This window comes from Hemicordylus capensis, chromosome 17 (assembly GCF_027244095.1).
Source record: "Hemicordylus capensis ecotype Gifberg chromosome 17, rHemCap1.1.pri, whole genome shotgun sequence".
Taxonomy (NCBI): Eukaryota; Metazoa; Chordata; class Lepidosauria; order Squamata; family Cordylidae; genus Hemicordylus; species Hemicordylus capensis.
In genome coordinates, this window is record NC_069673.1 from 11,301,734 (window position 1) to 11,327,603 (window position 25,870).

At 50.8% G+C, this 25,870-nt stretch overlaps 1 protein-coding gene across 5 annotated transcripts in view; it reads left to right on the forward strand.

The window, feature by feature from the left end:
* GPR107 (G protein-coupled receptor 107) overlaps positions 1 to 22,532 on the forward strand; it is a 59,878-nt gene extending 37,346 nt beyond the window's left edge. For 3 of the 5 annotated variants that reach the window (XM_053282112.1, XM_053282115.1, XM_053282116.1), the window contains exons 15-18: positions 1,924 to 1,976; positions 2,197 to 2,280; positions 4,680 to 4,804; positions 15,288 to 22,532. In XM_053282112.1, the coding sequence (XP_053138087.1) occupies positions 1,924 to 1,976; positions 2,197 to 2,280; positions 4,680 to 4,804; positions 15,288 to 15,384 (359 nt within the window). In that variant the 3' untranslated portion in view covers positions 15,385 to 22,532. The remainder of the gene's footprint in view (positions 1 to 1,923; positions 1,977 to 2,196; positions 2,281 to 4,679; positions 4,805 to 15,287) is intronic. The other 2 variants (XR_008312755.1, XM_053282114.1) reach the window with 2 other exon arrangements.
* The last annotated feature ends 3,338 nt before the right edge of the window (positions 22,533 to 25,870 follow it).

Consider the following 25,870-nt stretch of genomic DNA (forward strand, 5'->3'; position numbering starts at 1 on the left):
GTAGTCCAACATCTGGGCGCCCACGTTTGAGGACCCCTGGATTAAGAAACCACTTAATAGCCTGCAGAGGTGCCTTAAGGAGATATTTTATTTTATTACATTACATTACATTACATTACATTACATTACAATTATATCCCGCTCTTCCTCCAAGGAGCCCAGAGCGGTGTACTACATACTTGAGTTTCTCCTCACAACAACCCTGTGAAGTAGGTTAGGCTGAGAGAGAGAAGTGACTGGCCCAGAGTCACCCAGCAAGTCTCATGGCTGAATGGGGATTTGAACTCGGGTCTCCCTGGTCCCAGTCCCGCACTCTAACCCCTACACCTCGCTGGCTGGTTAAAAACATGCTTTAATTTTCTTCTTACAAATGTGCTTATTAAAGCACAGTGAGAAGAGAGCTGGTCTTGTGGTAACCAGCATGAATTGTCCCCTTTGCTAAGCAGGGTCCACCATGGTTGACATTTGAGTGGGAGTCTACATGTGTGAGCACTGTAAGATCTTCCCCTTAGGGGATGGGGAAGAGCATCTGCATGCACAGGGTTCCAAGTTCCCTCCCTGGCAGCATCTCCAAGATAGGGCTGAGAGAGGCTCCTGCCTGCAACCTTGGAGAAGCTGCTGCCAGTCTGGGTAGACGGTCCTGAGCTAGCTGGACCAAGGGTCTGACTCAGTAGAAGTCAGGTTCCGATGTAAAAACTGCAGCTGGCAAGTGGCATCTTGGGCTTGTTTTCATGAAAATCATGAAATCGGAATTGTGTGTGCAGAGCAATGGTCTGACTCAGTATATGGCACCTTCCTATTTTCCTCTAACTCTAGCTGCGTGCAGATCTGTAGCAACAACAACAAAATATTTATATACTGCTGTTTGACAAAAGTTTCCAAAGCTGTTTACATGGAGAAATAATAAACAAATAAGACGGCTCCTTGTCCCCGAAGGGCTCACAATCTAGAAAGAAACATAAGACGGACACCAGCAACAGTCACTGGAGGTACTGCGCTGGGGGTGGAGAGGGCCAGTTGCTCTCCCCCTGCCCTTGGTCCATCTAGTTGAGTATGATCTACCCAGACTGGCAGTGGCTTCTCTGAGGTTGCATTCAGGATCTTCCTGAGCGTTTTTCACACAGCAGGCGTTACCGTGAGTTTACCGCAAAGCTTTACTGCAGCTTCAAAGTTGCTCCAAAAAACCAATGCAAAAAGTGGATTTTTTTTTCCCTTTTAGCCTGGATATATATCGGGCTACACTCCAACACACCATTAAAAACCCGAATCGTATGTGAGGTGCTCCCCGATAGCTCGCAGGGACTATTTAGGGCCGATGTGTGAACGCAGGCCCTCCATTCCGGAGGAGATGTGAGCGAAAGTGCTTTAAAAGCCCTGTGTGGGAAACACCATGGAGATGATTCTAGGGAGGGAATCTGGTGCCTTCTGCATGCAAGCAAGCAGGTGCTCTTCCCAGAGCAGCCACGACCCCAAGAGGAAGATCTCCCAGTGCTCACCTGTAGTCTCCTATTTAAATGTTAACCGGGGTGGAGCCTGCTTAGCAAAGGGGTTGCTTGCCGCCCCAAGACCAGCTCTCTCTATAAATCATATCATCTATATACAGAGCAACTCAAAACCTGAAAGCTTAGGTTTTTGCATGTTCAAGTGTTAAGCGGGGGGAAATGCAAGGGGAAAAAAAGAAAACGCCCACTGCAGTCTGAAACGGTGCTGTCTATCTAGATTCAGCCGTCTCCCTCTGAGTAATAGAGATCCGCTGCATAGATGAGCGTCAAGTTAACGTGTGAATTGCTTCAAGCTCTTTTTTGACGTGTGCAGTCTCAACGCTGATCCCACCCACCCCCACCCTGACCCCCACACCGACCCCCACCCCCCGCCCTGCAACGTTGGGTTCTTGCCGCTAGCCCCATCTGTGTTCTCTTCCAGCAGCAGCCATCAACCTAGCAAAGCTGAAGCTGTTCAGACATTACTACGTCATGGTAAGAGATCGGGCGCGCTGGGCTGTGGCGGGGGGGGCGGGGGGGCTTGGTGGCGGGGGGAATGCTCCCGAACCATTTAGACCAGAGGCCTTGTCTGATATCTATCCCTTGTGCAGCCTTTCTTTTGAGGCGTACAAGTTTAATATCTCTCTAGGATCAGGGGTTTGTGACGGATGAGGTTCTGACTGCGGGCTCCGTTTCGGTTCTCTCCCTCCTGCAGATTGTGTGTTACATTTATTTCACACGGATCATTGCCATCCTCATCAAGATCGCCGTTCCGTTCCAGTGGAAGTGGCTTTACCAGGTAGGGGCGTCAGCTGCACTCATTTTTATTTTTATTTTTAGTTTTTTTAAAGCTGCAACTCAATGTCAAAAGACAGATCTCCTCCAGTAGCAGCTCACCCCAGTGAGCCAGGGGGCACCGGAGGAGGCAGCCCAGGTTGATGCTTTCTCTCCCGCACTACCTGCAGGCTGGGCATTCATCAGGTTAGCCACACAGCTCTACCTGACGAATGGCCTGCCTGCAGGCAGCATGGCTCCTCGGCGGGAGAGGAGCAACCCGTACTGCCCCCTTGGGTGCCCTCCTGGCTCGTCTGGACAAGGCACTACTGATCTCTCGCCCGACATTTTGCGCCTGTCACGATTAAGCTTTCGTGGAAACCTGCCGTTCTAAGCAGATGTGGCTTTTGTGCAGAGATTTTAAAGGTAGCATTTTTGTTCGCCACCTGTGCCTCTATGGCTGTCTCCCACGGGTTGGCTGGATTATATTTACACAGGGCCTGAAAAATAATTGCTTTATTGATCTGGGAAGACACACATGTGAAAAGGCCCTTCAGACATTAATCAAGAACACCAAAAGGACCAAGAGAGGGCTGGGGTTTGTCCTTGGAAGCAAACCAAACACCAATCAAAACATCCCCTGAATTTAAGAAACATAAGCCAATGGATACAAAATCCTAACACACACACACACACACACACACACACACACACACACACTTACTTCTGTGTGTGTGTGTGTGTGTGTGTGTGTGTGTAGATAGATAGATAGATAGATAGATAGATAGATAGATAGATAGTCCGGTGGGAGGAAGTGTGAATTGACCCCTTTGCTACACAGGGTCTACCTTGGTTTGCATTTGGATGGGGGACTAAATGTGAACACTATTAGGTATTCCCCTTGTGAGATGGGCCTGCTGCTCCATGGAAGAGCACCTCCCTGCTTGCATGTAGACAGTTCCAAGTTCCCTCCCTGGCAGCATCTCCAGGTAGGGCTTAGAGAGACTCCTGCCTGCAACCTTGCAGAAGCCGCTGCCAGTCTGTGAAGACAATACTGAGCTAGATGAACCAGAGGTCTGACTCGGTAAAAGGCAGCTTCCTATGTTCTGAAGGGTTTTGACTGCTGTTCTGCTAAGACATGGAGACTGTTCTGGGTTCAGTCCCTGGATCTTGCGAGAAGGTCTGGGGAGGCTTCCGCCAGACCCCTCGCAGTAGAAGGTGAGGGACAGCCCTGGCAAGACAGACCCGTGGTCTGAGTCCCCCTAAGATGTGTTGGGACGAGTCAGTGCTTTTCGTGCAGCCAATCCAACGTCTCATTTAGGGAGGCTGGGAGAGACCGGGAAAGCTGCTGTTAATCAGAGTTGGCTGTTCTGGTGCCTGCAACCTGGCTCTGTATAGCACAGCTGCACAACTTTGGCCCTCCTGTGTACGCTGGCCTACAACTTCCATCATCCGTTTTGGCCCCTGTGTCCCAAACATCTGGGTGGGGCTGAAGTTGTGCAGCTCTGCTGTATGGGGCAGTTTGGCCCCCCTGCATATTGCCATCGCTTCGTGGCGTGTGGTTTATTAAAAATAAAATGTGCTGTCGAGTCAATTTCGACTCCTGGCACCCACAGAGCCCTGTGGTTGTCTTTGGCAGAATACAGGAGGGGTTGACCATGGCCTCCTCCCGCGCAGTAAGAGATGGTGATGCTTTTCAGCATCTTCCTATATCACTGCTGCTAGGTATAGTACCAGCGGGGATTCGAACCAGCAACCTTCTGCTATCTATCTATCTATCTATCTATCTATCTATCTATCTATCTATCTATTTATATACCACTCAAACTTTCATCTCTGGGCGGCTAACATAAAACAATTAAAACACATATAAAAAGTTAAAACAATTCAACAATTTAAAATCAACTACAGAATTAAAACCGACAAATTTTAAAAAGCTGAGAAAGCTTGGGTGAAAAGATGGGTTTTCAGGTGTTTTTTAAAAATTGCCAGAGATGGGGAGGATCATATCTCATCAGGGAGCGCATTCCACAATCTCGGAGCAGAAACCGAGAAGGCCCGTCTCTGTGTAGCCACCAGACGCGTTGGTGGTAACTGGAGACGGACCTCCTCAGATGACCTCAATGGGCGGTGGGGCTTGTAGTGAAGAAGACGTTCTCTTAAATGCCCAGGGCCTAAGCCGTTTAGGGCTTTATAAGCTATAACTAGCACTTTGTAATTTGCCCGGGAACCTATCGGCAGCCAGTGTAGCTCCATCAGCAAAGGAGTAACGTGGTCTCTCCGAGATGACCCAGAGTTAGTCAAGTATTTCCCCACTGCGCCACTTAAGGTGGTTGTGGTTTGCTAAAGGGACCATAAATTAGAACCAGACTGCAGGGAAATGGCGGGGGAGACCTTTCCCAAGCTCTCTCTGTTTGCTTCCAGCTGCTGGATGAAATGGCCACCTTGGTGTTCTTCATCCTCACTGGCTACAAATTCCGGCCGGCCTCGGACAACCCCTACTTGCAGCTCTCTCAAGATGACGAGGACGACTTGGACATGGAAGCCGTGTAAGGACCCTTTTGTTCCCTTGCATTCCCGTTCCCCACGTGTCGGGCCCAGCTCCCGCAACATCAGTGGGGCCTATGAGGGGAGGCACTGTACCCTGTTAGCAGGAGTTGCTGCTGTTCGAGTGCCATTAGTATGAGAGTGCCATTCGGCTTCTCTCCTGTGAAACTGCCTCTATCAGTCGTTAAGGCTGTGCATCGAGTTGGAGCGACAATCGGATCCGACTCGATACGGCCCCTATTGGAGACGGTTTCGTTGTATCGTTTCCGATGCAAAATTGCGAACACTGGCACCTTCCAATGCTATATTTTTGGTAAGAGATTGTGCTGTGTTGAACTTCATCCAGATGGGCTGTCTTTGTGCTTCTTTGCTTTGTTGCTGATGTCACAAAAGTTGCTTGTCTTTGAATTTGGTGATGTGCCATATATGAAAAAAGCTGGGGGCCGAGGGAGAGAATGGGTTTGTGATAGTTGGGCCCTACTCTGGAGGGCCAGAGTTATAAAGTTCTCGCTCTATGCCAGGATACCAGATGTGTTCCCCGTGTACCCTTCTTGGAGGTTAAGTCACCTAAGGCTGTGCTAAGATTTGAGTTCACATCTCCTGCCTACTGGAATTCCCCCCCACACACACACACTAAGAATATTTGGACTGTGCCTTGTGAAATACTATTGAACTCCGGTCTTCATCTTATTTTCAGCACAATCCAAAGGTCTGCTTGCTGGTTTAAATCCCCTGATAAGGGTGATCGCTCTAGACATCTGACCGGTCTCCACTCTCTTGTAAATGCTTTAAATTGAAATTCCTAGGACTGCTGACCTGTTAAGATTAAAAAAAAAAAAGAATGCTGAACCAGCTGCGGATAGAACTTTACAGCTGTGTGTGTGTGTGTGTGTGTGTGTGTGTGTGTGTGTGTGTGTGTGTGTAGTGTAATAGGCCCTAACTCTCAGGAAGCAATCTTTCCTTCAACATTGCACTAAAGATAATTGGTATGTCCTGCGATCAGCCCTTCTGCTGGGCTTTTATTCATGTGGACAGCAGAAAAGGTTTACAGCAAGGTTACACAACTCAAATGCCCCCCCCCCCCCGGTGGGCCGGAACCACCCACAACTTGGCGCGCTGGGGCCGAGGTCGATTTTCAGTGCGTTATTACATTAAAATTAAAAATATTCTTGTGGATCTCTTCCCCTGTCAAGGAACGTGTAGTTTTAAGCAAGGAGAGTGGCCAGAAAATAGGTACTGTCCATGCTCAAAGAGTGGGGCCCCTGGAGTGCTCGCCAGCCCCAAACAAATCTTTGGGGCGATTTAGGGAGTCCTCTCCTCTCCCTAAATCGCTGATCAGAGGGAACAGAGCAGAAGCACTTTGGTGATTGGGCAGTGGGGGTTCCATATGCAGATAGGGAAGAGCAGTGGGTAGGGGCGAGCGAGTGAGTGAGTAGGGGGCGAGGTGAGTGGGCGGGCGACCGGCGGGGAGAAGGCAAGTGAGCATGGGTAGACGAGACTGAGCAATAAAGCAGGGGCTGGGGGCGGGCAGCTAGGAGAGCAACAGTGTCCGAGCGCACAGATGCTCTGTGTGGGTTCAGCTAGTCTTAATGACTTTACAATTAATTTCAGTAAGGCTGCTTATTCCTGGAGACAATCTAGCTATGTGGTCGCTAAGAGTCGACACCACCTTGACAGCCCTTAATCAGTCAAGGCTGCTGATGAGACATGCCCCCCCCCCCCCCCCGTGGCCAAGGTTACTGCTTACTTACCGAATACTCCAGACGACACGCCGAGTTCCACTTGGGAGCCTTTCATAATTTGCAATTTTGCCCAGGGTCAGCACCCTCCTCCACAATTTGGCTTTTCTTTCTAGAATATGTGGCTGTTTTGGTGTTTTGCTTTTGCTTCTTTCTCTCTCTTTTTTCTTTCCAATCATTCTTGGCAAGGGTGGATTTGTGTGGGCGGGCGTCTTTTTCTTTCTTTTTTTGGAAACTTGAGAGCAAGGGCTGCTGGATCTCCCGATTGATGTATGCAGTTATTGAGATGTTCATGAATTGCTCATTGTAAAACTATTTCTATTTTCTGCCTTTGCCTTTTTTATTGTTTACTGTTGCTTGTTTATTTTGTTGAAAAACAATAAAAAGATTAATTTTTTTTTAAAGACTGCTTATGAGGAAAGTAGTGTGGATGTGAACCAGTGACTGGAGTAGCCTGTCTCAACAGTAACATGTAAAGGTGCGTGTGCATATGCACAAAAAACACAAATTTAAGTGTGACGCTTGGGGAGCCAGCCTACTCCAGTCACTGGCTCACAGAGCCAGCGTGGTGTAGTGGTTAGAGTGCTGGACTGGGACCGGGGAGACCCGAGTTCAAATCCCCATTCAGCCCTGAGACTTGCTGGGTGACTCTGGGCCAGTCACTTCCCTCTCAGCCTAACCTACCCCACAGGGTTGTTGTGAGGAGAAACCTAAGTATGTAGTACACCACTCTGGGCTCCTTGGAGGAAGAGCGGAATATAAATGTAAAATAATAATAATAATAATAATAATAATCCACATTAAGTTCCTCATACGCAGTCTTATCAAAGATGTCATACTGCGTATGATAAGACACGTTTCCTTGCCCCATTAATTTCAATGGGAGTACTCCCAGTGCTGATTTCCTGAAGCCTGTCAATCAGGCTGAGGAGAGGAGGGGCTCGCTGAGCTTCAGCACGTAACCAGCCAATCGGGGGCAGAGGAGGAGGGGCTTCACCCTGGTGATGGACATAAGCAAATACGCAGGGGCAGCAGTCTGAAGGCTCTGTCGATACTTGAGCTGAAGCTGGAAGCTTTATAAGGAGCTGGTTGCACCCGATTGGCCCCGTAAGTCACCTGAGCCGGTAGCTGCAATACTGCCTGTTGCTAGGGATGTGCAAAGAGGTCCAACCGTTCGGGGTCGAACCGAACCATCCACTGTTTGATGGTTTCACGTAGGAATTAAAAATAATAATTAACTTACCCCCTTCGGGGGAGTTCTTGGATGCATTGTGGTTGTGGGGGATCAGTGGAGGTTCTCCCCCCGCCCCCCGCCGGCTCTTTGTTGGGCCTCCTCCCTCCGGTGCGGTGGCCATTTTGGAGGCACCTGCGCCTGCACAATTGGCTTCTGCGTGGCCTGGCTGAATGGCCGGTAGGACTTCATGAACCCGACCATGGTGTTCAGGAACCCGACCAGGGTGGTGGTGGTTTGAGTGGGTGCTCTACCGAACCGCTCCGGTTCGGACTTGAACCGGACCGGACTCGCCGTATCTGTGCACAGCCTTCCCTGTTGGTCACTTGTTCTCTATGCTCTAGCGCCACCCTCACCACTGCTGGTCAGAGGGTGGTATTGCAGCTCCCTGCTCAGATGCATTCAGGTCAGAACCTGCCTTTCCCTGCCTGCCTTCTTGTTCTCTCTAGCAGCTGCCAGCCCCCGACAGCCTAGCTTGCAACCAAACAAACCCTCCCTCCCTCCGGAAGCTGTTTTTGTCTGGATTAAAAAGGAAGGATGGCCGGTTCCCAGCTTAACACCCCTTGTTCTCTCCCCCTCCTCATCCGGCACGTCCATTCTGGGGCTGCGGTTCAGACATGGCTCTGAGGATGTCTGTCTTCCTTTCTTTTGCACATAATGGATTCTGCGATAAAAAATTTAGCATGTGGAGAGGAAAGTACTGGATGTGATATTAATTAGCGTAAATTTGGTAGTGTCTGGTTAGGAACACCCATGCCAGTCTGGATTTACTTTTTTTTTTTTTTTTTAAAGAGGTGCCAGAAAAGAGGGAGCAGAGTAAATGGAGGCATTTAGCAATAAAGCAAGGATTCTCAGCCTCAGTCCCCAGACATGGTGGGACTGCAGCTCCCTTCCGTCTCCTGCCTCGGAGGCCATTGGGGCTGAGGAGGATGGAGAGCTGGTCTTGTGGTAGCAAACATGACTTGTCCCCTTTGCTAAGCAGGATCCACCCTGGTTTGCATTTGAATGGGAGACTAGAAGTGTGAGCCCTGGAGGAGATTCCCCTCAGGGGATGGAGCTGCTCTGGGAAGAGCATCTAGGTTCCAAGTTCCCTCCCTGGCAGCATCTCCAAGATAGATCTGAGAGAGATTCCTGCCTGCAACCTTGGAGAAGCCGCTGCCAGTCTGTGAAGGCAATACTGAGCTAGTTGGACCTAGGGTCTGACTCGGTATATGGCAGCTTCCTTTGGGGATGGGGCTGTAGCTCATTGGCAGAACATCTCCCTTGCATGCAGAAGGTCCCAGGTTCGTTCCCTGGCATCATCTCCAGATAGGGCTGGGAGAAACTCCTGCCTGCAACCTTGGAGAAGCTGCTGCCGGTCAGTGCAGACCACACTGAGCTAGATGGACCAAGGGTCTGACGCAGCATATGGCAGCTTCGTATGTTCCTATGAACTTGTCATCCAACCACATCTGGGGACCCCACTCATATCATCCATGGGCCATTGCGACTGAGGATCGTGGGAGTTGTAGTCCAACGGCATCTGGGGACCTGAGGGCGAAGGCGAGAGCCGCGCTATTTGGCCTGAGAGGTGGGATGTGCATGCTCGGCATGGACTTATCCCTTCAGTGAGAGGAGAGGGGCAGGGATTGGAGCTGTGTCGGGGGCCTTCAGGGTGAGGGTCGTCATAGGCCCGCCGGGGGGTGTTCCGTAGGGTGTCTCCCTCTGACGTCCCAGGTACTCAAGTTGGCCAAACTCCTTGAAGTAGGAATCGATGCTGCAGGAGCTCCTTTAACCATTTCTTGCCTTTTTCTTTTTCTCTCATCGGATTGCTCACTGCTCTGAGTGCAGATTTACTGGGGGAAAGCAGAATGTGAGCAGCCTTGGCCCCCCCGAGGCACTTCTAGGCAGAGGAAACTGGCGCTGAAACTGACTGCGTGAGAAGGGAAGGGAAGCCCAAGGAGAGACGCAGAGGAGAGGAGGCCACCTGGTCTCTGACTTCAGCATGTCCCAGGCCAGGCCTTTTCAGGGGTCCCAAAATGTAGCCCTCCAGCAGATGTGGGCCTACGGCTCCCGTTATTCCTGGGGGATGATGGGTGTTGTAGCACACTCTGCCTGCGGGTGATGGGCGTTGTAGTCCAACATCATCTGGGGAGCCGTGTGAGTGCCTTTCGCTTTGGGGAAGGAAGCTGGTCTTGCAGGAGCAAGCAGGAAGTCTCCCCTTTGCTAAGCAGGACCTGCCTTGGATTGCATTTGGATGGGAGACTGCATGTGTGCACTGCAAGATATTCCCCTTAAGGGATGGGGCCATAACTTGGTGGCAGAGCATCTGCTTTGCAGGCAGGAGGTCCCCATTTCACTCCCTGGCAGCATCTCCAGGTGGGGCTGGGAGGGACTCCTGCCTGCAACCTTGGAGAGCTGCTGCCAGTCAGTGTAGACAATACTGAGCTCGATGGACTGATTCAGTATCTGGCCACTTCCTTTGTCCCTATGCCACCCTAGGCTATCTATGGTGATGCCCCCAGTTCCCTGACCTGCCCCTTTTTGCCTAGTAGAGGCAAAAACATTATATATCTACTATATATAATGGCTTTATATATAACATCTACTATAACCTTCAGTGGCGCAGCGGGGAAATGCTTGACTAACAAGCAGAAGGTTGCCAGTTTGAATCCCTGCTGAAACACCTCTATCGGGCAGCAGCGCTAATAGGAAGATGCTGAAAGGCATTATTATTACTATTATTATTAATATTAATAATTCGATTTCTATACCACCCTTCCAAAATGGCTCAAGGCAGTTTACACAGAGAAATAATAAATAAATAAGATGGCTCCCTTTCCCCAAAGGGCTCACATTCTTAAAAAAAAACCCACACAAGATAGACACCAGCAACAGTCACTGGAGGTCCTGTGCTGGGGGTGGATACTGTGTGGGAGGAGGCAATCATCTCATACTGTGCGGGAGGAGGCAATGGTCAACCCCTCCTGTATTCTACCAAAGACCATCACAGGGCTCTGTGGATGCTAGGAGTTGAAATCGACGTGACGGCACACTTTACTTTTTGATCGTTATAGTAGAGGGCAGACGCTGCCCCTTGCAGGCGTCTGGTACACAGAAGCACAGCTTCTGACGCACGTTCCGAGAGAGCCAGAGAGGGGGTTTGCAGGCAATAAATATGTCCCCCCGCACAACCCCAGCCTTCAGATCAAACCTTAATGTGTGCGTGACCAAATTTCCTCCAACTACAGTGCCACTTACATTGTTGAGCTAATGGACAAGGGGAATTTGAATCCGACAGCTGAATTTGCAAAGCCTCCGAAAGGTTTCAGTCTCCAACTTCCACGTTTGCATTCTAAGTGACTTGCTCTCCAGTCCTTAATTATCCATTCTTCTCCAACCCCAACCCCCCCATCTGGCAGAGCCCAGGAGAAGCTTGATAAAATGTTAAAAACCAGCCTCGGCGGTTAAATCTCTCCCCGGCCGCTGCACATTTTTGTGACTCGGTGCTCTCGCTTCGTAATGAGCCCGCGAGCCAAGGAGGAAGGGGAGAACTGGGGACACGTCGTCCCCCCCCCCCCCCGCTTCTGGAAGGCGCATTTTGCTTTTCTGGTGTGAATGCAACCCAGATTGAATGTGATCTCTGCATGGGCCTTTTCGTGTCGAAACAGGCTTTTGCACTGCATCGCCCACATTGGCGCAGCTTTGCAAATAGGCTGAAATTAGAGAAGGAGCTAATGTGCTATGCCCGCTGTGTTTTGAGCGGGGGGGCTCTCTCCGTTCAGACGGAATAAACCCCCCGCCCAACCATCAACAGACTTCTCCTTGTTGCCATACATATACGGTGTGTCGATGACTCTGGTTAAGGTGCTGTGCATGAATGCAAGGGTCCCCAATCTTGGACCCCCGATGTTGGACTACAGCTCCCATCACCCCCTGTCGCACCGGCCAAAGGCTGAAAGGGGCAATGGGAGCTGTAGTCCAACGGGCCTGTGACCCGAGGACACCAGGTTTGCCTGCTCGCGATTCGGCCTCCCAGCGAGACATTCTGTTCCAGTGCCGTTTCGCAGCCATGACAGTTCAGTTAGTGGCCTCCTCCAAATAAAACGGCGCACAGCTACAGCCACGAAAAGGGTGAGCCCAGGGCTACTTATCGGCTGAACGGCTGGGCAGTCTTCCTGCTCTGAAAGACTGGGAACGACGCAGATCTCCTCTGAGACCGATTTGGGGTAGGGATGCGCACGAAACCGGCTAGCCCAGTTCGGTTTTGACCTCGGGTCCGGTTCAGTCGCCGGTTCGGAGCTCGACTGGAAAAGGGGAATCCTGTTTTATCAGTAACGGGGCCAGCAGGGGGGCTTCCCCATACGTAGAGGGGGCACGAGGGGAGTGATTTAGCACTTACCCGTCCTGCCAGCGGCCACGGGGAGGGGGCGGATGGCTCCCGCCGCCATCCCTACCGGCCTCCCCAGCAGGCCTCTGAGCATGTGCAGGGGCCATTTGAGTGATCCTGCAGACCAATGTCCTCTGTGCATGAGTGCAGGTCACTAAAATGGCCCCCGTGCATGCGCAGAGGTCCAAACCAGGCTGCCACCAAACCAGGCTACTCTGGGGGAGGCCGGTGGTGTTGGTGGGGAGCCTCCTCCATGCCCCTCCTCTCCGCGGCCACCCCCGGGACTGGTAAGTACTAAATCACTCCCCTCCCATTCCCTCTAGGTAGAGAGAAGCCCCCACTGCCTGCCCTTTTATTGGTAAAGGGGAATCCTCACTGGATTCCCCTTTACTAGTAGAGCTTCGAACCGGCTCTATTTGAGCTGGGCCCGGTTCGACTCTGGACTGGTCTCGACCTTGAGCCCGTCTCGAACTGAGCCAGCCCGCACACCCCTACTGGGGGGCCAGTCACCAAGAAGGCCCTGTCTCAAATGCTAGACAAACCGGCCCCAGCACACGGAGCAAAGTTTCCAGTTGGCCCAGTCAGGTGGGTAGGTTCTGTCGAAAACAAGGCATTGAGGATTTTAAATTCAGCACCATGCCTTGTGCCCAGAATCAGATGGGCGGCCTTGTGCAGTGTCTTCATAAAAGGTGTAACATCCCCTCTGCAGGTGGCTCCAGAAATCAATCTGGCTGCCCGAAGCAAATAAGAGGAACACGCATCGTCACATTGGTCATGCAGAGACCGTGGAATCGCAGCTTTAACTCGGCAGATAGATACGGGGGTGCTGATTTAGACAAAGACGGCATGCCTGAAAGAAGATCAGAAGTACTGTATACAAACTTACAACCTATTTATTAATTAATATTAATATATAATATAGTAGTATAGAAACCCCAATCTGTAAAAGAGATCCCAAATACAAAACCCAACTAACTAACTAACTAACTAGCTAACTTTATTTATTTATTTCACATTCCTATCCTGCTCTTCCTCCAAGGAGCCCAGAGTGGTGTACGTGGTTATTTTTATCCTCACAATAACCCTGTGAGGTAGGCTAGGCTGAGAGATACGTGACTGGCCCAGAGTCACCCAGTGAGTTTCATGGCTGGATGGGGATTTGAACTCGTGTCTCCCCGGTCCTAGTCCAGCACTCTAACCACTACACCACGCTGGCTCCTTTAACGAGAATATTGACAGGACTGATGTTGGCTTATGTATTTTGGATAGCCACGGAGCCCCTCTTTTACTGGATGGGGTTTCTAGATCATGAATATATTACACGCTTGACTCGGATCAGTCCGGTCCCGAGCAGCCTCTCCGGTTCACTAGAACCGCGTCCGGACACGACGCGGGTCTGCGGTTGGTAACACCACAGAGGGATGTTTTGCCAGCGTCACTGCGGGAAGCCGTGCCTGGCTGCAGTGAGGCCTGCCAGGGCGGAGGTAGAGCAACTGCTCTCCTTCTGAAAAGATTCAAGCCAGCCGTGATGGGAGTCTTGCCGCTGGCGTCAGCATCTCCATTATTCAAGGGTTTTGACGGCGCCGAGCAGCAAGATATTTCCCCCGCCCGGCGGCCGTGTCAGCCAAAACGCGCCGGAGCTGTGATTGCTCTGTCGGATGTTTGATGCATCTTTTAAATCGGCTCCTGTGCGCGTCCGAGCTCTGGAGCCCAGGCATGACTAATCTGCTTTGCTAAGCCGGGTTTGCCTGGGTTTGCGTTTGGATGGGGGCCTGCGTGTGAGCATATTCCGCGTGGCTCGGTGGCAAGAGTGTCTGTTCGCAGGCAGAAGGTTCCAGGTCCGCTCCCCGGCGGCCTCTCCAAGGAAGACCGGGCGAGACTCCTGCCTGCAGCCTGGGAGAAGCTGCTGCCAGACAGTGTAGACAATTCTGGGCTGGGTGGAGCAAGGGTCTGACTCAATACGAGGCCGTTTCCTTTGTTCCTTGGTCACCCCTGGCTTGGGGCGTGAAAGGACTCTCTGCTGTCTGTGGTGGTGCTCCTCTACCAATTGCAGGAGGGAGGGCATGCCTGCAACTCCAGCCTGTGGGCTTCCAGTGGCATCTGGTGGGCCACTGTGCGGAATAGGATGCTGGACTAGATGGGCCTCCTTGGGCCTGATCCAGCAGGGCTCCTCTTATGTTCTTATTCCCCGTTCTGCCCCTTTTTGCTAAGCAGAGATACACTGGTACACCGACCTGAACATAACAACAGCCCTGCTGGATCAGGTCCAAGACCCATCCAGTCCAGCATCCTGTTTCACATGGTGACCCACCAGAGAAGCCCACAGGCAAGAGGGGAGGGCATGCCCTCTCGCTGCTGTTTGCTCCCCTGCAACTGGGATTTTGAGGCACCTCCGAGGCTGGAGGTGGCTTGTAGGACTAGTCCCTCTTGATAGACCTGTCCCCCGTGGACTTGCCTAAGCCCTACTCCGAGCCATCCAGGCTGGTGGCTGTTACCGCATCCTGTGGCAGAGAGTTCCATAGATTAATTATGCGCTGGGTGAAAAAAGTACTCTTCCTTTTGTTAGTCCTAAACCCTGTTCCCTCTAAGGTGTTTGTGCGCTCACAGGTTTCCTGATGTCCACTCAGTTCCTTTTGGATCCCGCTCAGGTTGACTCAGGAAGGCCCCACTCTGAAAGGAGGTGCTCACACACTGCCTTGATACTGCCGCCCCGAACAAAACTCATTCCGCACACCGATGGGAAAAAATCAGAGGGACCGCTGGTCCTCAGTTTCCTGGCCATCACTTTCATGGGATGGCCCCTGGTTCTAGCGTTGCGAGAGAGGGAGAAAATGCTCTCTCTGTCCACTGAAGTGCAACTTCTGCCATGCTTTGTGGGGGAGCCCAGAGAGGGGTTTTCCCAGGTAGCAAATATGTCCCCCACCCGTTCTGCCAGACTGGCCTTCAAATCTAACCTGTGTTTCCAAGTAGGGCTGGGGGAAGCTCCGGCCGGAAAACCTGGAGAAGCTGCTGCCGGTCAGCGTGGACAATGGTGAACCAGATGGTCCAAGGGTCTGACTCGACGGCAGCTTCCTGTTTCCCCCATCCTTGGGGGAGGGGCAACTTCCTATCTGGTCCTGAGCCTGGTCCTTTCTCTCTCTCTCCAGGGTGACAACCACGGGCGTCATGGAGGGCATGAAGAAGGTCAAGAAAGTGTCGAACGGCTCGGCGGAGACCCGAGGCGAGAAGGAAAGCGCTGCGTGATGGACTCATTCTGTTTTCCCTGTCCTCCTCTCCCCCGCCCCCTAGGACAAGACCGCACTTTTCAGATAAACTCTAATTTATTGATCTCTTCCTTCCTCCACGGAAAGGGAGCTTCTTGGCATTGAAACTGTAGGGGGGGATCGGGGCAGTGGGGTGGGGGGCAGGACACAGCAAAAAAGAAGGACAAGACCCAGCAAACTTCTCTCGATTCCTCTGTTCTAAGGGTGCTGGGCTCCCCAGAGGCCCTTCAAGGAAAGCTTTGTGGGCACGGTGGTGGCAGACACACACATATATATATATTTTAACACTGATTTTTTTTTTTTTTTTAATGCTTGACTGGAAAACAAAAACATGGTTTGCAGTTGGGGTTTTGGGGGGATGCAGCTTCAAAGCGACAGAGTTGTGTATGTAAAAGTCTATATATATATATATATATTTTATATGGCGCCTTTTGAGAAGCGGAAACCAGCTGGACGTCCCGTGGAGCGCTCCTGGAAGGTTAGCAGCGTGACGATGGAAAGTGGCTGGGTGGATGAGAGGGTTTTTTTTCCCCTGGTCTGTAAATTTCTGTGAAGCCGTTTTGTTTTGTTTTGTGTTCTCGTTCTTTTCCTTGGGGCGGAGGGCGTCGCGGAAATCTGCCCCCAGCTAGGAAAAGAGGCCTTTTTCTGAGACCAAGCAGTTCCCAGCTGCAAAGGGCTTCTGGCCGTCGCTTATCCCCTGCCCCGTTGAGGTCATGGACCAAAAATCTTGGTCCCCATCTTCTATGCATTTGCTTGGTTTCCGAATTGTGCAGTCAAGTCGGGATCAAAGTTGGATTCTATTTTATTGTTTTGCCTTTCCCTCTTGAAAAGCGGCCAGGGTCCGAATTTCCGAATCCCGCTCCCCGCCCTCCCCCAAACATTAACAGAGCACCCCTTCCAGAGAAATCCAGAGTTGCTGTCCTAACTAGCAGATCCCTTGCAGTGGCATTTCTGAGGCCTGCCGGGTTCTCCCGAACCTCTGCGCTCTCTCAGGATGGGTCCTTCCTGCTGGGCTCTGTGCGTGAGGCACACTGATCACCATACGGGGGAGACCTGGAGAGTCTGTGCCAAGAAGGCAGTCCAGGCAAACACTTGTGGGAAATGGCAGAAATCCACACTGTGCCGCGCCCTATGGGGAGAGCATCTAATCTTACCACGTTGCCTCTTTGGCGGGGTGAGGCTTGATTGATATGTAGGAGCTGAGGAGGTATCAGGACAGGTCTTCTGTGGAACCTTATAACTAGCGGGCTAGTCCAGGTAGGTGTGTGAAAGATTTTGGCCACGCGTGAGCGGAGCCACGAGCCAGAGGCACAAAATTCTGGTGAATTCTGGTGAAAATTCTGGTGGAAAATTCTGGTGAATTCTGGATCTATACAGATGGAGCAGAATGGTGCCCCGTGGCCGGCTGCAAGTTTGGGAGACATCCTGCGGTGCTATCCGCTTAACTCTGATTTGAACCAGGTATCGGGAATTTCAAGGGTAGGAATCGGGCACATTGCCACTTTCTCAGTGACTGCAGCCGTACACAGATTATCTAGTTGATATTATACGTACCTTGTATGCTTGTCTTGGTTGCTGCTGCTGCCCTTGCTTGCTTCAGGAACCGGGCCCCTTCTCCCCACAGCCCTCCAGACCCAGACAAAGGCAGGGGACACACACACACACCCCCCCGCAGGTCTGCTGGCCGCGTCGAACGGGCGTGAGACGCGTTGCAAGAGAAGGATCTGCTTGGTCTTTGCATCCTCGTCTCTTCTATGCAATCCCTCAGGGAAGCTGGCAGTAGCAGTGCGGTCGTAGACAAGTCCCAATACTCGTAGCGATGAGGATGGCCTCCCGCACCCCACCCGCAGGGCAGGATTTGCCCCCCGCCACCCAGGCCGTAGAGATCTGGGAGCTTCTCCCGCACGTCTGTAGGCTCCAAATCAGGGTCAGGCGAGTTCAGTGGCCGTCGAGCAAGCAATGACTGGAAGGCAGGAACTTCTAGCATGCGGAAAGCAGAGGGTGAGGGCAGAGATGCTCCCCATCTTCTTTCTCATCAGCCTGTGGACCAAAGTTGGCCAGTCTGGGGGCCGCTCTTTTGCTGTCCCTGCTGATCGAACCAAGCCCAGGAGGTATAAAAAGCCCACAGTGGTCTAGGCTCCCTTGGGGAAAGGGGAATGTTAAGCTTCCGTTGGGAACCTCTGTTTCTCTTTCCCCTCGTTTGCTGGGAAAGGTTCCTGGCAGCCAACAGGCTCCTCTCGCAAGCCCAGGTAGCGAAGTGATCGCGTCACTTAGTGATGCCGTAGGAGTTCAAGGCACACCGGTTGGAAGGTGGCCTCTTCCCTCCTCGCCCTCACTTCGTAGAGGCCAGGGGTTCCCAACCTGCAGTGCTCCAGATGTTGCTGGACTACAATTCCCATCGCCCCCAGTCACAAGGAATAGTAGCTGGGGATGATGGGAGTTGTAGTTCACCACTCCCCGGCGTGCCACCGGTTGGCCCCCCGGAATGGGCCCGGAAAGAAGTAGGCCTGGATGTCGAGAGCAAATCCCTGCGGTACATCTCTGTAGTGGGGGGAGGCAGTGTGGAATCCCGCTGAGCTTATATATGCCGGCCGAAATTGGGAGCGGGAGACGGGAGTACTGCGAATGGGCCCTCTGGCGCATCGCTCCCGACGAACCTGCATGGAAATAAAAACCTCTTCTGCTAGAGAAAGCCATTTTGCACCAGGCATATTGGCAGTGCCCAGAAGTTGGTTCTGCACACACCCATTGGGAACGCATCCTCACAGATCTCCAAAGCTTGCAGAGGGTTTTTGTCAGGGATCTCCCACTGCCCCCCCCCCATCTCCCCGATTCCCGTACGCCTGGCATCCCAGACAGTTCTGCCCACCCCTCTCTCGCCTTCCCTCGCAAAGTTGCCGGGTCGAGGGGGTGTGCATTTCTGCCCCGCCTCTTTACCCTGGCCAAGCGGCCGGGAGCATCTTGGCAAAAGAATTTGGTGCATTGCAGCATTTTCAGAGTGCACGTGTGTAGGAGACCCTCCCCTTCCTTTCCCCAGCGGAGGAGAACAATGCAGCGTGGACGCAAACTGTGTGTTCTCCATGGATGTGAAATGCTGGGCTGCTGGAGACTGCGCTGGAGGGTGGTGCTGGTTCCGTGGTGCCAGTTGTGAGGATGTCATGGTGCCTCCGCTATTTATTGTTCCCTCCTTCTCCTTTTTAAGAATAGACCCACTCACAGTCCAACCATCAGATATCCTTGTAGGCTTCATGGCCACTCAGAACCCGCCGGTTTCATCAGGCAGTGTCACGTTCCTTCAAACAGGTTTCCATCTTTGGCCACGTTCTGGTTCCCGTTGTCGAAAAACCAGCCGTGAGATGCTGTGATCACAGCCGAGAAACCGATATGGCGCCTCTGAAGGGATTGGTCAGGTGCCCGCCACTGAGTTAGCGGGATCTGCTCAACTTCTGCCCGTTTTGGTTCTCCCTATGCCCTACCACAGGGCTTCTCCATCTTGGGTCTCCACAATTCCACATTGTGGCTGGGAATTATGGGAGTTGCAGTCCAACAGCATCTAAGGACCCAAGGTGAACTTCTGCCCCATCCATCCTTCCTGCAGGCTGAGGCTGGGTGAAGGTGACGGAACACTCGGTTGTGGGACGGTACCCCATAGCATAGCAGATAGGATTTGGGCTGTCGCAGAACATATGGATAGCAAACGGATAGCATGGAGATTGGTTTGGGGGGTGGAAGGGGGGGCAATTTTATTCCAAGACCAGTTTGCACTCCCATGCAAGAACCAATTTTCCGGTACATGGGCATACAACCCTATGGGAAGACATGCATTCAAACTGGGAAGTGCCCACAGTAATTCCTGTAATGGTGGCAACTGGTGAAAAGATGCCGCTGTGGTCCTGGATACTGTGCTTGCGGCCAATTGACCAGCCTTTCCACACAGATATTCACCCACGTGCAGATATTCATCCGCTCTGCAATGGCCTTTGGCTGGGAATGATAGGAGTTGTAGTCAAAATCCTGGAATTGCTGTTTCAGGGAACGTTTCATCACCACACGCTGCTGGCTGGAATCCATAGTCAACGCTCTTCTAAAACATGGGGTTTTCTTGCCATGGGGGGGGGATCCTTTCCTGGAAGTATACCCATGCAGGCTGTACTGTGTGCATTGGGCTGCCTCCCCCCCCCCACACCCCCCGCTGCTTGTTCCCATTTTTAAAAAATTGCTGTACTTGGTACGTGTTAGCATTACTGTGAGACGATATAATGGCGGTGATATGCACCTTCTCCCCTCCTCCTCAGACCTCTTTTAATACGTACATAAAACAAAGACTTTACAAACTCAAGCAAATGCGTTTCAATGTTCAAACATCCTTGTCAATGCTCTATCTCAAACAACTGGAGACTCTTCAGATGAATGAACTACAGCAAATGAAGCTAAATAGCCAATCCAAGGACAGGAGCGGGGAGGAGATGACTCTACAGAACATATTTTAACCCTTTTGTAGGCCAATAAATTTCACTGCCTCTTCCATTTCTTTCCTAACATTAATAGTTGGTTAGAGCTGTTCAATATACATGGCCTCTCTTCTCTTACTGTATTCCCTTCAATAGCCAACTCGTCCCTCCGATTTTTCTTCCATGTGCTTTGCCCAGGGTTTCGATGGGTTTTTTATGATGTTGCATGTCTGCCAAATGCTCTTTATACCTTTTTACCAGGGGTCTCCCAAATGTAAAATTCTTCACATTCCAGACTGTTCTTGTACACTGTTCCTTTAATTTGGTAACAAATCACAAATCAAGCAAACACACACACACACCTCACATTTACTATCATAAAGCCTGAACTTAACCAGATGCTGTTTCAACTTCATGGGTGCTGTATACATTACATTTGCTTTCAAGCCATGTTTGCTCAAAATCTTTTGCATTTGCCAGGTAAATTTGTCGGCCACATAAGGAACTTTAAGTGTAGGTAACCCTTTCTCCAATTTTGTACTCTTGCATTGATCCATTGAGAGTTTATAACCATTCCTTCTAACTAATTCTTCAGCTTTCCTCCTGGAAAACTCCACCTCCTTAGTAGATGAAACTCCCACAGCTCTCTGTATAACATTCATCACTAACTGTTCCTTAATCACCTGAGGATATGCTGACTTGCTGTTCATTGTTAACTCTTTCTTAATAGTTTCCTGTACTATCTGGTCTCAGTACCAACCCCTCTAAGTCGTATTTCTGTATCCAGAAATGGTATCATCCTTGAATGGTTGAATAGATTTTATATATGTAATGAAATTTATTTACTGTGATTTTAAAGGATTAAGATTTGTTCTGTAGAGTCATCTCGGATTAAATACAGCTTTAGTTGCTGTATTTAATCTTAAGAGTCTCCAGCTGTTTGAGATAGTGCATTGACAAGGATGTTTTTGCATTGAAACGCGTTTGCTCAAGTTGGTAAGATCTTTGTTTTCATTGGTTTTATCTATGCATTAAAAGAGGTCTTAAATCTTGTCTGGATTACTTTGTGCTATCTTCCCCCTCCTCTGACATCTTAAAAGGCATGCGTGGCATTTTTGCGGCTTTCAGTAGGGAGTGCTTTGAGGACAGTTTCCTTGATGGTGTGACTTAAAATGAAAAGATAAGCAAGATCCAACTGCTTCCCTCTGTGTGTATTTCTCTCCACAGGTTCTTAAAGGTAACCTAAGAAGGAGCTCCAAGACATTCAAGTGGGTGGGGTGGGGTGCATGTGGAAAGGGGGAAACGCTGGTTTATCAGGGATTGTGGCCTCGATCTTCCTGATACTTGGAATCAATAGCAAGAAGCATTCATGTCTCATGACAGAATAACAGCCAACATAGAAAACTCTACTGCAGGAGGACAGTTGTCTAACTCTGCTGACGTTGGGCTACAATTCCCATCATCCCTGGCTGTGGCTGGCGATGATGGGAGTTGTAGTTTGAAAACAGCTGGCAGGCCAAAACTGAGGCAGACCTTCAAGGATACAGAATTGGCGTCGGGTTGCATTTCTGCTTGGACCCTGATGCTTTAAATGTTGCATACCAGAAGATATGATTGTTTTAGTCTAACATATTTTTGCAGGATGTCTTGAGAGGTGGGAGTGGATGAGGAGGTGAGATAGTCTTGAATGATGGGGTGGTCCTTCCTTTCTGGTAGCCAGGCATGCTTTCGAATAAGCAACCGGTAGTTTTCTTCGTGATTTCTTTCTTAAAAGGCAAGAGCTTCTTAAGAGGTTGAATCTTCTCTTTTCAGATTTCTCCACTTCCATACAGGAACCCCCTTCAAGTCTCCCTGACCTTGTTCTAGAACCTGCTGCAGTCTAGAACCTGTGCCATAAATGCTCTAGATCAGGGTTTCTTAACTTTGTGCCCCCAGATGTTGGACTCCTAACACCTAGAATCCCCAGACATGGCCTTTGTGGCTGGGGATTCTGAGAGTTGTCGTCCCAACGACATCTGGGGGCCCAAGGTTAAGAAGCCCTGTTCTAGATCAGAGCTGCACAACTTCGGCTCTCCAGCTGTTGGACTACAGTGCCCATCATCCCTGATCATTGGCCACTGTGGCTTTGGATGGGTGTCGTAGTCAAAGAACTGCTGGCGGGCCGACGTTCTGCAGCCCTGTGCTAGAATCGGCCGGCCTTGCTTCCGTTGAGCACAGATGGTGGACGTTGGAGGTGTTTGTGGTCCATCTCTGGAGAACAGCCTTTTGGAATTCTGACGTTGTGGATTACAACAAAACCCGGAACCGTGTTGGCCCAAGGGGAAACCTGTGTGATGCCTGAATTCTTTGTGGCTGTTGGTAGCCTAAAGGAGCTTTCTGATAAATCCGCTGCCGTCTTAGCAGGACCTGGAAATAAATGCATTTTTGGAAAACAAGGTGCTTGGCCTGGGGACACTGATGTCTGTGCATTCGGGGTGCTGAAGGTGCAAGATGAATTCCTCTGTGTTTTAGGGTCTTCTTTTTTAAAAAATCATTTCTTTAAAAAAATAAATAAAACGACAGTATTTATGTAAAGGGGAGCCGGGGGGGCATTCCAATCAGGGGACTTTTCTCTCTATGTAATGTGGTTTTCCTGCTGTGGAACAGATGTACAAAATAAAGACTTGATGACTAGGAATCTTCAGAGGCGTCTTCCTTTGGGGCATGGGGCATCGGCTGGAAGGATGGGCAGGGAGCAGGGTCATTGCTGAACAGGCTCAAAGGGCGGCAACCAAGACCTATGAGGAATGGTGGAAGGGGATGTTGAGCAAGAGGAGAGAAGATGAAGGGGAGATACGGAAGCCAAATGTCTGAAGGATTGTGATGGTGGTGCGGGGTGGGTGGGCAGGCTGGTTCTTTCTTGCTCCTGAGGACTAGAACCTTGAAATGGCAAGGAAGTGGATTCAGGCTGGACGTTAGGAGCCACTTCCGAACTGCGAGAGCTTTTTGGCAGCGGCACCGTCTACCTTGCTCAGAGCTGGGCTCTCCTTTTTGTGGAGGTTTTCGGACGGCCGCTGGACGGCCACCTCTCTGGGGTGCTGTTGTAGTTCCCTGAACTACGGCGCAGGGGCTGGACTAGAAGACCGCAAGGGTCCCTTTCCAGCACTAACGTCGTATAGTGCAGGCGTTCCCAACCAGTGGTACTCCAGATGTTGCTGGACTCCAAAGCCCATTCTCCCCATCCGCAATTTATTGTGGCTGGGGGGGGTGATGGGTGTTGTAGTTGAGCAACAGCTGGAGTACTGACAATCACGTTCCCTGCCTTCAACCTTGTTTTTGTCTAACGCAGGATCGAAAACTGGTGGGAAAGACCTCTCGGATTAGGCGGCTACCCCAGTCCTAATAGTGATCATGTGATTCAGCCCTTCCAGTTCTGACCCACCTAAATGATATGGAATAGCCAGTTCCCAGCATTCTAGGGGGCAAAAGCGGGGGGGGATATTGGCCCCCATGTGCCTTCTGAGACTCATCTAGTTGGGCATTGTGGGGAAATGGATGCTGAGCTAGATGGACTGTGGTCTGATCCAGAACAGCAGTTCTCATGGAGGACTATGGGAGGAGAGCTGGCCTTGTGGTAGCAAGCACAAATTGTCCCCCTTTGCTAAACAGGGTCTGCCCTGGTTTGCATTTGGATGGGAAATGAGTGAGCCCTGTAAAGATATTCCCTTGAGGGGATGGAGCCGCTCTGGGAAGAGCAGAAGGTCCCAAGTTCCCTCCCTGGCAGCATCTCCAAGAGAGGGCTGAGAGAGATTCCTGCCTGCAGCCTTGGAGAAGCCGATGCCAGTCTGTGAAGACAATACTGAGCCAGATAGACCAAGGGTCTGACTCGGTATATGGCAGCTTCCGATGTTCCTATGACTGGATGGATTCACTTCAATCAGCAGCTGTCGGTCATGGTAGCCAAAAATTGAGCCTCCATGTTCAGGCTTGACGGTCCGAAGTAAGCTAAAGTCTATGTTATTTCCGTGTAAAGTTTAAGTGTGAATAACCTTGAATGTAGGGGGAGTCCCCCGCTGTGTTCTACAACAAGGGTTACCAACCATGGCTCCCCAGATGTTGGACTACAATGCCCATCATCCCCTGCCACAACAGGAAAACAGGTGGCCGGAGTTGTATTCCAACAGCCCCAGGACAGAGCAGAATGAATTAAATATATGCTCTTAAAAACCCCACAGCAGGGTGATAGCTGAGTTCTCCAGATTCAAATTCATCAGGGACACGAAAGAGGCAGAGATTCCTTTTTTGCAGCTCCTAAATTTGGGGGCGGGGGCATGAGGCCCCCATGGCAGCATCTCCAGGTCGGGCTGGGAAAGATTCCCACCTTGGAGAGCTGCTGCCAGTCAGTGTAGGCAATGCTGAGCTAGGTGGACCAATGGCCTGACTCAGTATGTGGCAGCTGAGCGCCCTATGTTCTATATATGTTCTAAAGGATTTTAAATGGGGTTTTTTGGGGTAGCTATAAATATCTCCCCCCCCCCGCTCTTCCTTAGTAACCGTGTTTCGTACACAATCTGAGCAAACAAGCAATTAGCTCCCGACAACCAGTCTTCTGGAGGCTCCTGTATTTGCATAATAATTATCGCCCCAGAGACTCCAAGAGAGAGTGCAGCTTCATGCAATTCCCACCCCCCCACCCCCACCTCCCGGTTTCCTACCCTGAAATAGGGATAATTACAATACACCCAAGTGTGCTGGTCTTGTGGTCGCAAGCATGACTTGTCCCCTTAGCTAAGCAGGGTCCCCTCTGGTTGCATATGAATGGGAGACTAGAAGTGTGGGCACTGGAAGAGATTCCCCTCAGGGGATGGAGCCGCTCTGGGAAGAGCATCATGGTTTCAAGATACTTCCCTGGCATCTCCAGATAGGGCTGAGAAAGATTCCTGCCTGCAGGCTGCAACCTGGGAGATGCCGCTGCCAGTCTGTGAAGACAATACTGAGCTAGATGGACCAAGGGTCTGACTCAGTATACAGCAGCTTCCTATGTCCCTATGTTCCAAATGAGGCTTGCAGTTATTGTGCAGAAGGAGAGCGCTGTGTGTTAAGGCCGAGAAATTCGAGGGCGGTTTCAGTCCATAATGGTCAGGGAGAGTGTAATGGCACAATGTGTGAACAGTGACTGAGCGGAGGCATTTTTGGTTCCAGTGTCACCTCTGCCACAAACTTACTAGGTGGCCTTGGGTAAGACCCTTAGCTCTTAGGTAAGAGTCTGGAAGGGGGCCGTAGCTCAGTGGTAGAGCATCTGCTGTGCATACAGAAGATCCCGGGTTTAATCCCTGGCAGCATTTCCAGATAAGGCTGGGAAAGATTCCTGCATGAAACCTCAGGGAGCTGCTGCAAGTCTGTGCAGACAATACCAAACTAGATCTGAGTGCCTATTTCAGACTCCATTCTCATCTGCACACCTACAATAGATAACAGACTGACCTGCTGTCTTGGGCAGTTGTAAAGATGACTGTGGTAGTCTTTATTAGGAACATAGGAAGCTGCCATATACTGAGTCAGACCCTTGGTCTATCTAGCTCAGTATTGTCTGCACAGACTGGCAGCGGCTTCTCCAAGTTTGCAGGCAGGGATCTCGCTCAGCCCTATCTGGGAGATGCTGCCTGGGAGGGAACTTGGAGAACCTTCTACTCTTCCCAGAGCAGTTCCATCCCCTGAGGGGAATCTCTTCCAGTGCTCACACTTCTAGTCTCCCATTCATAAGCAACCAGGGGGGACCCTGCTTAGCTAAGGGGACAAGTCCTGCTTGCTACTACAAGACCAGCTCTCTCTTGTATCGTATATTGTAGATACAGATATCGCTCATGTTCTGGGTTGAGCCAGAGTTTCCACCTGGGAAAGTACAGCTCCAAATTGAAGGAGTCACCACCTTGAAATGCAGGAATTTAGTAGAAAAGGTTTCAGATCCATTACAAAGAGGGTAAATATGGCTGGAAGTGAAATCAGCAAGGTCACCTTGGTCCATTTACCATTTTT